The 13,105-nt window shown below is 37.6% G+C and overlaps 1 protein-coding gene across 4 annotated transcripts in view; it reads right to left on the reverse strand.

Moving 5' to 3' along the window:
- The window catches only part of AlaRS-m (alanine--tRNA ligase, mitochondrial), a 131,568-nt gene that overhangs the window by 91,138 nt on the left and 27,325 nt on the right, over window positions 1–13,105 (reverse strand). For 2 of the 4 annotated variants that reach the window (XM_076189504.1, XM_076189506.1), the window contains exons 2-6: window positions 11,667–11,706; window positions 9,325–9,608; window positions 8,209–8,382; window positions 7,865–8,010; window positions 4,058–4,249 (exon numbers count right to left, since the gene is read on the reverse strand). In XM_076189504.1, the coding sequence (XP_076045619.1) occupies window positions 4,058–4,249; window positions 7,865–8,010; window positions 8,209–8,382; window positions 9,325–9,585 (773 nt within the window). In that variant the 5' untranslated portion in view covers window positions 9,586–9,608; window positions 11,667–11,706. The remainder of the gene's footprint in view (window positions 1–4,057; window positions 4,250–7,864; window positions 8,011–8,208; window positions 8,383–9,324; window positions 9,609–11,666; window positions 11,707–13,105) is intronic. The other 2 variants (XM_076189503.1, XM_076189505.1) reach the window with 1 other exon arrangement.

Here is a 13,105-nt window from a genome sequence, read left to right on the forward strand (position 1 = left end):
CGTTCAATGACTTTAGAGGGGGTGCAGAGAAGTGTGATTGGACGGTGCGATGTTGGGATTGTTGGGTCTTTGTTCGGTTTTGGAATGGTGATTATTTTACCATGCTTCCAGATGTCGGGTATAGTGTTGTGTGAATAGCTGTAGTTTGCAATGTTTGTGAGTGCGTGTATACCTTGTGGTCCAATGTGTTTTAGGTGGATGTTGCTTATGTTATCAGGGCCACAGGCAGATGAGTGCTTGAGACTATGTATTATGAGTTTTGTCTGACTGTCTATGAAGGGTATATAGTCTGAGTCTGTGGGAAAGTCTTTCTTACGTCGAATGGTGCGTCGGTCGTCAGGGTGAGAAGTGAGATGGCTTGTCTGTGCAAAATGACGTATGAGTGTGTTTGCTTGTTGTCTGTTTGAGGGTAGATTGTTGTTGTGATTATTGCTGTGTGAGAGTGTGTAGTGTTACTGTTGGATAGTGTAATGCTGTTGAGTATTTTGTACAATGTAGATGGATGGGGTGGTGTGGGAGGCAAATGCAAGGGGACTGGAGATGGTTAAAGAAAATGGAGAAAAGTGGGAGATAAGCCAGTTATTGTTTGCTGATGACATTGCACTTGTGGCAGAGTCAGAGGGGGGATTGAGGGAGTTAGTGACAGAGTTTGGGAAGGCATGCAATAGCAGAAAGTTGAAGGTATATGTGGGTAAAAGCAAAGTGATGAGATGTGCAAGGGGAGAGGATGGCAATGAGTTGGAAGTGAGTATTAAAGGAGAGAGGCTGATGACATTGCACTTGTGGCAGAGTCAGAGGGGGGATTGAGGGAGTTAGTGACAGAGTTTGGGAAGGCATGCAATAGCAGAAAGTTGAAGGTATATGTGGGTAAAAGCAAAGTGATGAGATGTGCAAGGGGAGAGGATGGCAATGAGTTGGAAGTGAGTATTAAAGGAGAGAGGTTGATGACATTGCACTTGTGGCAGAGTCAGAGTGGGGATTGAGGGAGTTAGTGACAGAGTTTGGGAAGGCATGCAATAGCAGAAAGTTGAAGGTATATAAAGGTAAAAGCAAAGTGATGAGATGTGCAAGGGGAGAGGATGGTAATGAGTTGGAAGTGAGTATTAAAGGAGAAAGGCTGGACGAAGTGGATAGCTTTCGGCATTTGGAGTCGCATGTAGTAGGAAATGGAGGAGTGGAGGTAGAGATAAATTGTAGATTGAGAGAAGCAAGTAAATGCCTTGGGGAATTAAAAAGTGTCATGAGAAATAGGCATCTGGGAATGGATACAAAGAGGAGATTGTATTTACCTAGTTGTATTATATGGGATGGGAGCTATGCTCATGGTGACCTGTCTTTGTATCTTTCAGCATCAAGTTTTTTCTTAAAATCTTGAATAGTGTTTGCACATACTGTTTCTTTATCTAAATTATTCCAGATATCCAGCATTCTGTGTAGGAAGCTGTTTTTTTCATATCTCTTCTATAGTTATCCTTTTTGAGTTTCTTTTCGTGTCCTCTTGTTTTTCCATTGTCACATTTTAGTAAATCATTCCTATCAAGGATTTCTATTCTTTTCATGATTCTATAGATAGTCAGTAGATCTCCTTTTTCTCTTCTCTGTTCCAATGTTGGTAATTCCAATTTGGATAATCTTTGTTCATATGTTAATTTGGAAAGAGCTGGTGCCAACTTTGTCACTACTCTCTGTATTCTTTCTAATTTCTTTATATTCTTTATGGTACTGGGTGTCAATAGTGTTACTTTGTATTCCAGTTTTGGTCTTATTAATGTAACTAATATTTATTTTTGTTGATATGTTTGTCCGGTGTCATGTCTTTGCTGATTATTACTCCAAGGTCTCTTTCCGAGTTCACTTTTTTGACTTCTTCACCAATTTTATAATTTTTTGATATTCTGTTTTTACTTTTTCCAAACTCCATTATACTACATTTCTTGATATTGAAGTTCACTTCCCACTTTTGAGTCCATTTCCAGATTTTGTCCAGGTCTGAATGTAATGATTCACAATCCTCATCTGTTCTTACTTTCTTTAGTATTTTTGTGTTATCTGTGAAGAAATTCATATAACACTCCACTCCTTCATCTATGTCGTTTATATATATGGCAAACATGATTGGAGCCAGCACCAAACCTTGCAGGACACCACTTATCGTTTCTTCCCATTTTGAGTTTTGTCTCTAATTACTACCTTAATTTTTCTCCCAGTCAGGAAGTCTTCCATCCACTCCAATAATTTTCCTCCGATGCCACCTACTGATTCTATTTTTCTTATTAATTTCTTGTGTGGTACCTTATCAAATGCTTTTTGTAGGTCTAGATAGGCACAGTCTGCCCATCCATCCCTCTCTTGTATTATTTCTATTAGTCTTGAATAGAAACAGATCAGGTTTGTTGTACATGATCTGCCTTGTCTAAATCCAAATTGATTTGGATTCAGTATAGTTTTTTTTTTCTTCCAGATATTTAACCCAACTAGTTTTGATGACTTTTTCACATATTTTTGCTACTGTGATTGTGCTGTTGGATTTGTATGGAGCAGAGACTTGGATTTTAAGAGAGGCTGAGAGGAAAAGTTTGAATGTGTTTGAGATGAAATATCTGAGAAGTATGGTAGGGGTTACTAGGTTGGATAGAGCGAGAAATGAGGAGGTGAGGAGGAGAGCAGGAGTGGAAAAGGAGATGATAGATAGGACTGATGGAAGAGTATTGGGATGGTTTGGACATGTAAAAATAATGAGTGAAGAAAGATTAGTAATAAAGGTGTGGAAGGTAGAAGTAGAGGGAGTGAATTTGAGGGGACAACCAAGGATGAGATGGATGGATGGGGTGAAGGGAGCATTGATAAAGAGGAGAATGTCTGTTAAGCAAGGAAGGGAGAAGGCAAGAGATAGGAATGAGTGGAGAGTGGCTATGTGTAGATGCCACTGTTATGCAAGGAAGGGAGGGGCAGGGGATGGGAGGGAAGGGGGGCACTTATGTGTGAATGATACTTTGATGCAGCCCAAAAGGATTTCTCCCCATCTTCTCTGTTTCTGCATGAGGGGACAGAGAGGTGGGTAGCCATTAAGTGAAGTAGCCTTGCTGTGGATGTACTGTGTCTCGCTGCATTGCTTCTGAACCAGGGCTGTGGGAGGGATACAGGGATGACCCATCATCCATGAGGAGCTAAGATGAGAGGGAGGAAAGAGTGGTGGAGGAGAGTGGAATGGGTGGGTATATATGGAGGTAACAGAAAATTAAAAGTGATGTAAAGGTAGAAACTACATCAAAATTGGAAAAATGAATATCGATAATGGTAGTCCTGATTTGAGATGCTATGAAGATGAGTCATCAAGCCAGACCACAGCCAGGAGATGTATTATATATATATATATATATATATATATATATATATATATATATATATACATATATATATATATATAGATATATATATATTTATATATATATACATATATATATATATATATATATATATATATATATATTTTTTTTTTCTTCTTCTTTTTTTTGTCTCTCCCTTGCCTCAGGTCCATAGGGGTGAGTAGGTATGTGTCTTTGACTTGGCTACTTCCCTTATAAGGGGGAAAAAAGCTCTTGGTGACAAGGCACTGATGATGGCTACTGATATATGAAATGCACAACAAACCTACAGAAGTAGTAAGCAACACACAGATGCTAGGAATCAAGAAGTTCAGGGTATTACAAGGAACTAGTGAATTGCAGACCTCAAGCTATGCAGAACTTGTGAGTCCACTGTGTATATACATTTTCTTCTTGTACAGGGGTGGCTAAGTAAAAGCATACACATACATCATACACAAAACCTATTGAATCATCACTTCCATCTAAGCACTTTGAGGTTGAAGGATCACCCTGTCTGGGGTCACACTTCTTGGGTCAAAGACAATGCAATGAGACATAACTCTTCTATAGTTTGAGGTGCTTTACCCTAACTACATCATATAGTAACTTCCTCCTCACCAGAAAATCAATGTCCAAATTGCCTTTGTCATGAACAATACATCTTGATAAAAATGTCAATGTTCACTTACCTTTCATATTGTATAAATACAAGGTTCCAGAGTTCAATCATATCTTCTACTCCTAAATTTACTCTGTTTCCTGCATCACTTCGTCTTGCTCTGTCATAGTGAATTTCAGTGCACGGACCACATGGACCAACTTGTCCCATTTCCCAAAAGTTATCTGTTGTACCAAATGGTAAGACTCGTGAGCTGGGTACCCTGGTTAATTGGAATGAAAATATAAAACAAGATGTAATATTTTTGGCTAATACACTAGTCTCAAATCTAACAAACTATTCGACCATAACAACCCTTATTAGATATTCCACTTGACAACCATCTTATCTATACTCCATTCCAATAAGAAATTACACTTGATTTCTAATATGCAGCTCAGTACAGTTGGTAGTCCTACAGATTCCTGCTCCAAGCAGGCACCAGTGACATGCAAATTTCTCACCTCCTTCAGAAAATATTATATTTCTCCACTTTGCTCTTAAGATAGGAAAATTTTATTTCAATCATTAGAAAGAGCAGTCATTCTATAACTATAAAAAAAAAATCAAAACTTGAAAGGGTAAGAAACTAATTATGTGGAGTTGAGGTCAAGGAGAAGAATTTATTGGTTTATACATTTCTTTACTTATAACTGATGTTTACAGCAATTAGGATAACAAAAGTAGAATAAATCAAGTATTCTCCTACATATACATTAAGATGGAACCAAATGAATTTGAGTATAGGTACAACCACTCCTCGTTTAACGACGACAATTGGGACCAGCACGCCGTCGTTAACCAAATTGGTCGTTAAGCAAAAGTGTATACATATACGTACATGTACTGTATGTACAATGTCCAGCAATACATGTATCTTTATTTTCGTGTATTTCCCTCTTTTATACAGTACATTAAAGCTTTATTTACTGTTATTTACAGTGGTTATGTTCCCGAAATTACCGTATATGACCAAATCCGCGTATGCTGACATTCCATATTGAATACCGGGGTATTTTTTTTAGTTTCGACCATGGGCACAATATAGCAATAGAAAAATAATTATTAATTTTGTAAATTAAAATGTATCAACGTAATATGCAATTTTGTGGTCGGAAATGAAAGTAAAAAATACCATGCTGCAAGAAAATATGCTAATGAACGAAGTCGGTAGCATAGGATCAGGACGCCATCTTGTCGTCTGCCAACGTCTCTCACGACGACGACAACGAGGACAAGCCGGATGACATTTAATTTGCCGGTAATGATTTATCAAACACAGGTCAGGTTAGTTTAGGTTAGGCGAATTTATCATCCTTTCATTTCCTCGACATCGGCATCTATCATAACAAACATGGTGTACCATTTGTCCGACATGACTTCGTTACTTACGAAATTTGTTTTTGTTTTTTTATTTCCACTCACAAAATTGCATGTTACGTTGATACATTATAATTTACAAAATTAATAATTAATTTTCTATTGCTATATTGCGCCCTTGGTCGAAACTAAAAATTTACCACTACCGGTATATATTGTACCCCAGGTAGTTTTTCCAGCTTGCAGGATGGTAATGTAGACCTAAGCTTCAGAACACTTTACCTCACAGCTAATATCCACCGTACAAGTTCATTTATAACATCATACACAAATTTGCCTCAGCCAACTTAATTATCATACACGACATCGTAACTTCAGGAGATTTACGTTAAACGAATATTGGTCTGTCACAAAGCCCGTTGTTATTCCGAGTTGTCGTTAACCGAGTAGGTCGTTAAACGAGGAGTGGGTGTACTATATAGCTCGGGAAAATTACAAGCCCCGGGATACCAGGGTCACGTTTGATGAACCCTAGTTGGAAGGAAGATGAGGAGGAAGAGAAGGAGGAAGAGGAGGAGAAAGAGGAGGAGGAGGAGAAGGGAAGGATTCAGCAACTACTATCCCTCTCTTCCTACCTTGTGTCACAAATGTCATGACGTAAAATATTTATAAAAATCCTTCATTTTCATTTTTTGTAGCTTTCTATGTAAAATCTGAATACACCATTGTGTTCAGAAGTGTTTATGTAGGAGACCACAAGTTTTATTCTACACTTGTTATCATAACTGCTGTAAACATTGATTATAAGTAAAGATGTGTATGTATACATACATACATATACCAAGGCTTTTTCCCCCTTCCAAGGGAGGTAGCCACAAAAGGAAAGGCATAAAAACACTCCCACCCATTTCATCCCTAAATACACTCCACACCCCTCCCACCCTTCCTCTCATCTGAGCACCTCCTGGATGACGGGTCATCCCTGAACCCTGGAAGTGTATAAACCAATAATTTCTTTTCCTTGATTTCAACTTCATATAATTATTTAGTTTTTTACCCTATTGATTTTTGAAAATTTTATTATAATTGTAGAATGACTGCTCTTTCTAATGATTGAAACCAAATATTCCTATCTTATGAACAAAGTGGAGAAATATAATATTTTCTGAAGGAGGTGAGGAATTTGCATGTCACTGGCACCTGTGTGGAGCAGGTGTCTACATGACTACCAACTATACTGAAATGCACGGTAGAAATTGAGTGTAATTTCTTTGTGGAACGGCGTATAGGTGTTTTACCAGCTTTCATCTTTCTATACAATACTTTGTACCTCTTCTTTTGCTTTAGCCTTATCATTCTCCTGACATCTCCCACTGCCAGCAACTCCCTATCCTTCTCTACAATCAAAAGCTCTGCTTTTACTAAAAAGTTAAAATGCATCGACTCCAAAATCCTTGTTTTGAGAAAGTCAATGGTAAAGACTTGAATGCTCATTGCTCTTTTGCTACTTATATCTGCATCCTGAAGTTTTGCAAACCTGGGGACTGACATTAGAACTGTTGCTTTATGGTATTTGATTCCCCCAAAATCTGAGGCCAAATAGTCAATGCATTATGTCTTCTGATAATGTAGAAAACATGTGAAGTTAATGCAATCTGCCTTCTGAAACCCTGATATAATGGTTTGTCTCTTTTTGCTGATTCCATACATACCAAAATTGTGAAAATTGCATTTTTGGAGCTAGTGCATTCTGCCTTTTAACAATAGAACTCCTCAAAATACACTAACTACCTTCCACTCAGCAATGTCACTTTTCATTTCTATCCATCTGCACCTTTTACCTTCTCTACTCTGCTTGACTTGTCTTCCCTCACCTTTTTCATTTCCTTTTAAAAATTCTTATTCAAATACTTACTCCACCTTATGTCTACTCTCCTCTTGGCCTTCCCCACCTGGCATTTTGTTTGTTCATTACTTCTCTACAACCAGTGCTCATATGCTCACTTCTTTTCTGCTACCCCACTGCCCTCCACTTTTCATCTTACTATTCACTGTTCCTTCCCATCTTCCTCACATCTTCATCCCACACACTGTCTTTACACACTTTAGCACTATCCTTGAAACATACCCATTCTTCTTGTTTTTCCTTAATCTTTCACTGCATCTTATACTTCTCTCAGCTTTGCTTGGTATTTTTCTTCTCTTTCTCCTTATTTAACTTCCTCATTTTAAGTATCTCTCTGCCTCTCTCCCTGTTCTATTTTCTCCACTTAATCACCCTTATCAATTTTTCCTTCCACCAGATAATCAGCAAACAATACAGTTCCCTTTCCTTTGAATATATTAATGTCCTGAGCTCTTCCAATCCTCCTATTGAGTGCTACAGACAGGTTCACAAAATCTTTTCACTAAGAGAGATCCAAGACAATGGTCTGACTGACTGATACACATTAATAACTACTAATATCATATATCTGTGACATAAACACAACCATAAAAAGCCTGACTTTTCACTAACCCTATTGACAACCAAATATCTCTTGTCTCCAAATCTGGTTCTAGTTCAAGCTTAGCATCTCCTCCAAAATAAGTTATGTACAAATGGTCAGGAGGAATCTGGTACACTTCAGTAAGCAATAACCAGGCCATCTGACATGCTTCTTGCTGGAATAGAATATAATAGTCAGAAGTATATATGTTTAGTAAATAATTCTAAACTATTTAATCATTAGCACATCTGGAGGATTGGTACTGGAGTAAAAAATTGTTGCATTATGTTTATAAATTTTTGGATCTTGGGGTTGGGTGGACTGTGGGTGACCAAAGAAATATATCTCAGTTACCAAATAAGATCAACTTCACCTTAAAATAGTTTCCAAAAGACCAGTTGCCAAGCATCTCAAAGAAAGTATGGTGGTATGTGTCTTGTCCCACATCTGCCAAGTCATTATGTTTGCCACCAACACGTATACACTTCTGACTGTTCACAGCGCATGGGTATAATGTTCTTTTCTCACCTAATAGTATTGGCTTAAACTGGAAGGGAAAAAAAAAAAAAAAAATGTGTGCTACAATTCTGATTATGTTAAATTTAAAGTATATTCAAAATATAGAATAATGAAAATACATACTGCTCTTATGGATTTTTATGACTATTAACTTACTATCTACACACCAAAAGGCTTTTTTTCCTTGTAAGAGAGGAAGCCCTATTAATTTACAGATCTGTATGATATCATAAGCCAAGTATCTAGTCACACAAGTCCAATAAATTACATTTCTATATACTGTATAAGAAATAAGGAGGTGAGGATGAGAGCACAGGTGGAAAGGGAGTTGGGAGATAGGGTTGATGAGAATACTGGGATGGTTTGGACACATAGTGAGAATGAGTGAAGAAAAATTAGTAAAAGAGGTGTGGAAGGCAGAGGTGGAAGGAGTGAACATGAGGGGGTGACCAAGGATGAGATGGATGGATGGGGTAAAAGGGGCACTGGGAAAGAGGGGAATGTTTGTTGAGGAAGGAAGGAAGAATACAGAAGATAGGTGGTGAGTGGAGAATGGTTGTGTATGGATGATCCTGTGATGCATGGAAGGAAGTGTGTGGGGAATGGAGGGGGATGAGGGATTATGTATGAATGACATTTTGATGAAGTCTGACTGGATTTCTCCCCATCTCCTCTTTTTCTGCATGAAGGGATGGTGAGGGGGGTCACTTATTAAATGAAGCAGCCTTGCTGCATTGTTTCTGATCCTGGGCAGTGGATGAGATGCAGGGATGACCTGTCATCCAAGAGGAGCCAAGAAAAGAGGGAGGGAGGGGTGAATGGGAGTGAAGTATGTGAGGATGAAATGGGTGAGAGTGGATATATGATTTTGACTTTGGCTTTCTCCCTTGTAAGGGGGAAAAAGCCCTTGCTATATGTATGTATAAGTTTCCACATTTTATACTATTTATATAGTAGGTTAGTTACTTACTTGATTCATTCCTGCATTGACAAATGCTAATGTAGGGTCATTCCAAGGAATAACTGGACTAGAACGAATATACTGATGATTCTTCTCCACAAAGAAATTAACAAATTCTTTCCGTACACGATAAGAGGGCCATTTGTGGAAGGTTCGGCTCATCTTCTGAGAGTTATATGACAAGCTGAAGACATTTTGTAGTACTGTTGTTAATTTCCTTGAGGAATACAGCTTGCCAGTCATCCACTGCCTCTGTAGTCTCAGAATCATTTTAATCCACCTCACCTGAGAAGCTGTTTGTAGTGAAAGAATCAGTTAAATTACTAAAACAAAATCACCTCCACCCTTTTTTTCATAAACTAGCTTTTCATTTTTTTTCACTCCTTAAAGAGAAATAATACCCAGACCTTTTTAATGCCTCCAACTAGCTTATCATTTTTTTTTCACTCTTTAAAGAGAAACAATACCCAATCCTTTTTAATGCTTCCAACTTAATTATGTCCTTACCAGACTTTATTCATTGTATCAATCATATAGTAATGACAATAATAATCAAATAGCTTCAATTTAACATAATCAAGGAGCCTTTCCCTCTTATAAGGAGGGATTGTTGAATCACACATTTAATACCCCCCTCTCAGTACTTTGTGGATGAAGGGTCATTCACTCTGCCACAAAAGAGGAAACAAATATGGAAGACAAATGGAACATATTTAAAGAAAATTATAAAGAGGGAGTCAACAAATATGTACCAAAAAAGAAACAAAAAGAGATTTATATAAAATGTTGGTTTAACAAAAGATGTAGTTAGGCTAAAGCCAGGTGAGATAAAGCATGGAAAAAATGGAAGAAAGATAGAAAAACATCCAAATGGCAAACACAGAAAATTTAGAAACGAATATGTATACATATGCAGGAAAGAAAAAAAAAGAATATAAAATGGATATTATGGACAAATGTAAGGATCAACTGAAACTCTTTTACAGATGTGTAAATGACAAACTAAAAGACAAGCATGATATAGTTAAATTGTGTGAAGGAGATAAAGAGTGCACAGAGATGGCAGAAGTTATGATCAGACATTTCAGATCTCTCTTTACAATTGAGAGCTCTCAACTCTGGGAGGATGAACAATTGGAAAATTCACCCCTGATGAAGAAAATAAAAATAACACAAAGGGAAATAAGAGACCAAATAAAAAGCCTAGATGTCACAAAGTCGCATGGACCAGATGAAATTGCAAATTGGATATTGAAAGAGTGTATAGACGAACTGACAGATAAAATACACAAGATAATAGACTTCTCATTAAAAGAGGGAAAGGTACCGCAAGATTGGAAAGATGCAAACATAGTACCAATACCAATGTAATATCCCCTCTTATCCTATTTTCACTCCTACCATCCACCCTACTATAATGCCTCTCCCTTACCTGTGGGAATACCTCGAAGTCATGAAATTCTGCACTGTCTTAGATTGACTTCACTATATCTCTCTTATTCTGTTGTCACTCCTGTTATCCTCTCTACTGTGATACCTGTCCCTTACCTGTGGGGATTCCTCAAAGCTATGAAACTGTGATCTCTTAGATTGATTTCATTTTGTCCCTCATTTCTATACTCATCACCTATTCTGCTCTTACTCCTACTGCCCCCAATGTCAGAAAAGCTTTCTCCTACCTGTGAGAATCCCTTAAAATCTGAATTATTGTTGATACTACTCCAACTATTTGAATGTGACATCTTTAATTTGTATGCCTAACGTGTAAACAACAAATATGGTGGATGTACTTGTTTCTATGATTGATCATGGTTTGAATTCACTCAGTGACCTAATTTTTCTGTCTTCCTATTTTCCCTCAGGTATTTTGCACACACCAATTTCTTTATTCAGTGAAGAAAAAAATTGATCCTGGACAAAAGGCCCCCATTTATATGTCATGGACTAGCCTCTATATTTGAGTTGATGTATCTATTATGACTATTTTGCCTTTTAAAGGGATTTTTTGCTTCACAAGGACAATGAAACGGTGAGGTGCAAAACTCACATGATATAAAAATATACAATTCACCTTACCCTGGTGTATATAGGGTATATGCAAAGCACAAGCAAGGGAGTCAGAGAGAGGTCAATGCCCGCAAACACAGTGCCACCAGCAAGTGAAAGTTTTTTATAAATATAAACCTAACCTACCTCTATTTGCTTGGCTTCACACAATCTATTCACTTATTTCTTTGTGTGAACAAGACTTACAATTTATCAATTTCTAGTTATCTAACAAAAAGGAGAACACCTATATTAATGTGGACACTACTTCTTCATATCATCATTTATGGCAACCTTCAACCTACCTGAGTCATGTACTCCTCTGCTGCTGGTTTGTAAGTCCTCCTGCAAGTGAGACATTCACATAAGAGAAAGCCTAACTCATGTTTAAATCTTATTATCTAACTGAAGATAACCTACTAATTGGCTGAATTTAACATCAATAGGCATTTTCATTAAGGATGGTGAGCCAATATGGCTCATGCTAGAATGTGGCTTATGGCGCCATATTCGCGCTTTGTGTCAGTGATGCATCATGGAACATGACACGATTCCAAACCATCCCAATGCTCTTTCATCAACCATCTCCTTTTCCATCCTCGTTCTCTTCCTCACCTTGTTTCTCACACTATACAACTTTGTATTCCCTACCATACTTCTTGGACATTTCATCTCAAACACATTTAAACTTTTCCTCTCTGCCTCTTAAATTTCAAGTCTTCACCTCATACAGTGCTGTAATAATAAATATCAAACCATACCAGCAATACACCATTCATATATAGTAATCTACCATCTGCATCACACAATACATCCACATAAAACACATTCACATTCAGATCACAGAACAAACTCTTCAAGAGCAACTACTAAAATCCCTACTCTATCAACCCTCCTAGATAAAAATTTTTACTTTAAGTTTTGTTGACTGGAAATTTGCAGCCCATTGACTGTGAAGTTTGTTGTAATCTCTCTCAAATAGATCTACAACAGCCACTATAAGTTGTAGTCACAAATATAAACTACAACAAGTCCTTAGACCCTCCCATTGATCTTACTGGGAAAAAAGGACTGTTGTCTCTTGTATTTGTAGGACTGTTTTTGTGTCACCAGTTTGTAGTAGTGGGAGGACAGCACTTACTGCTTGTATGCTCTTCTTATGTGAAAAGGTGAAGAAAATATAGTTGAATACAGTTTAATTTTGATGAATAGAGGTCTTGGGCCTGGTCTGGAGACTTAGTACCAACCCCTTAGGGATGCACCTCCAGAGGTGAAGTTGTTGACAGGTTTATGAAGACAGCTGCTATAGTAGTGATTCTCTGATGTCTGTCTTGTATGACCACTACTGGCAGGTATTAATCATTAGTCTCATCAGTTTATATACAGGAGAGGAGCAAGATTCAAAGCAAAATTGGTTCTTGATGATTTGAGCCCCCATTTTGTTCCATGCATCCTCCTCAATTGATTAGACTCATCTGATATTATCTAAAACAACATTTGCAGAGCAAGGACTTCCATATCATGTGGTACTTTTCCTTTCAATCTAGTTGCAGCCAAACAATATTGCTTACTTCCATGGTTCCCCCTCAGGAACAAAGGAGTTGGCCTACCTCCATTAAACTCTTCTGTATGGGGTGGTATTCTGGTTGCTGCCATGCCACCCATCCAACCACTAACCAGACCCAACACTGTTTATCTTTACTGATCAGACAAGAAGTGGTATGGCTGTTGGTATCCTCTTCTG

Source organism: Oratosquilla oratoria, chromosome 8 (genome assembly GCF_046742065.1).
Source record: "Oratosquilla oratoria isolate Oo_2021 chromosome 8, ASM4674206v1, whole genome shotgun sequence".
NCBI lineage: Eukaryota > Metazoa > Arthropoda > Malacostraca > Stomatopoda > Squillidae > Oratosquilla > Oratosquilla oratoria.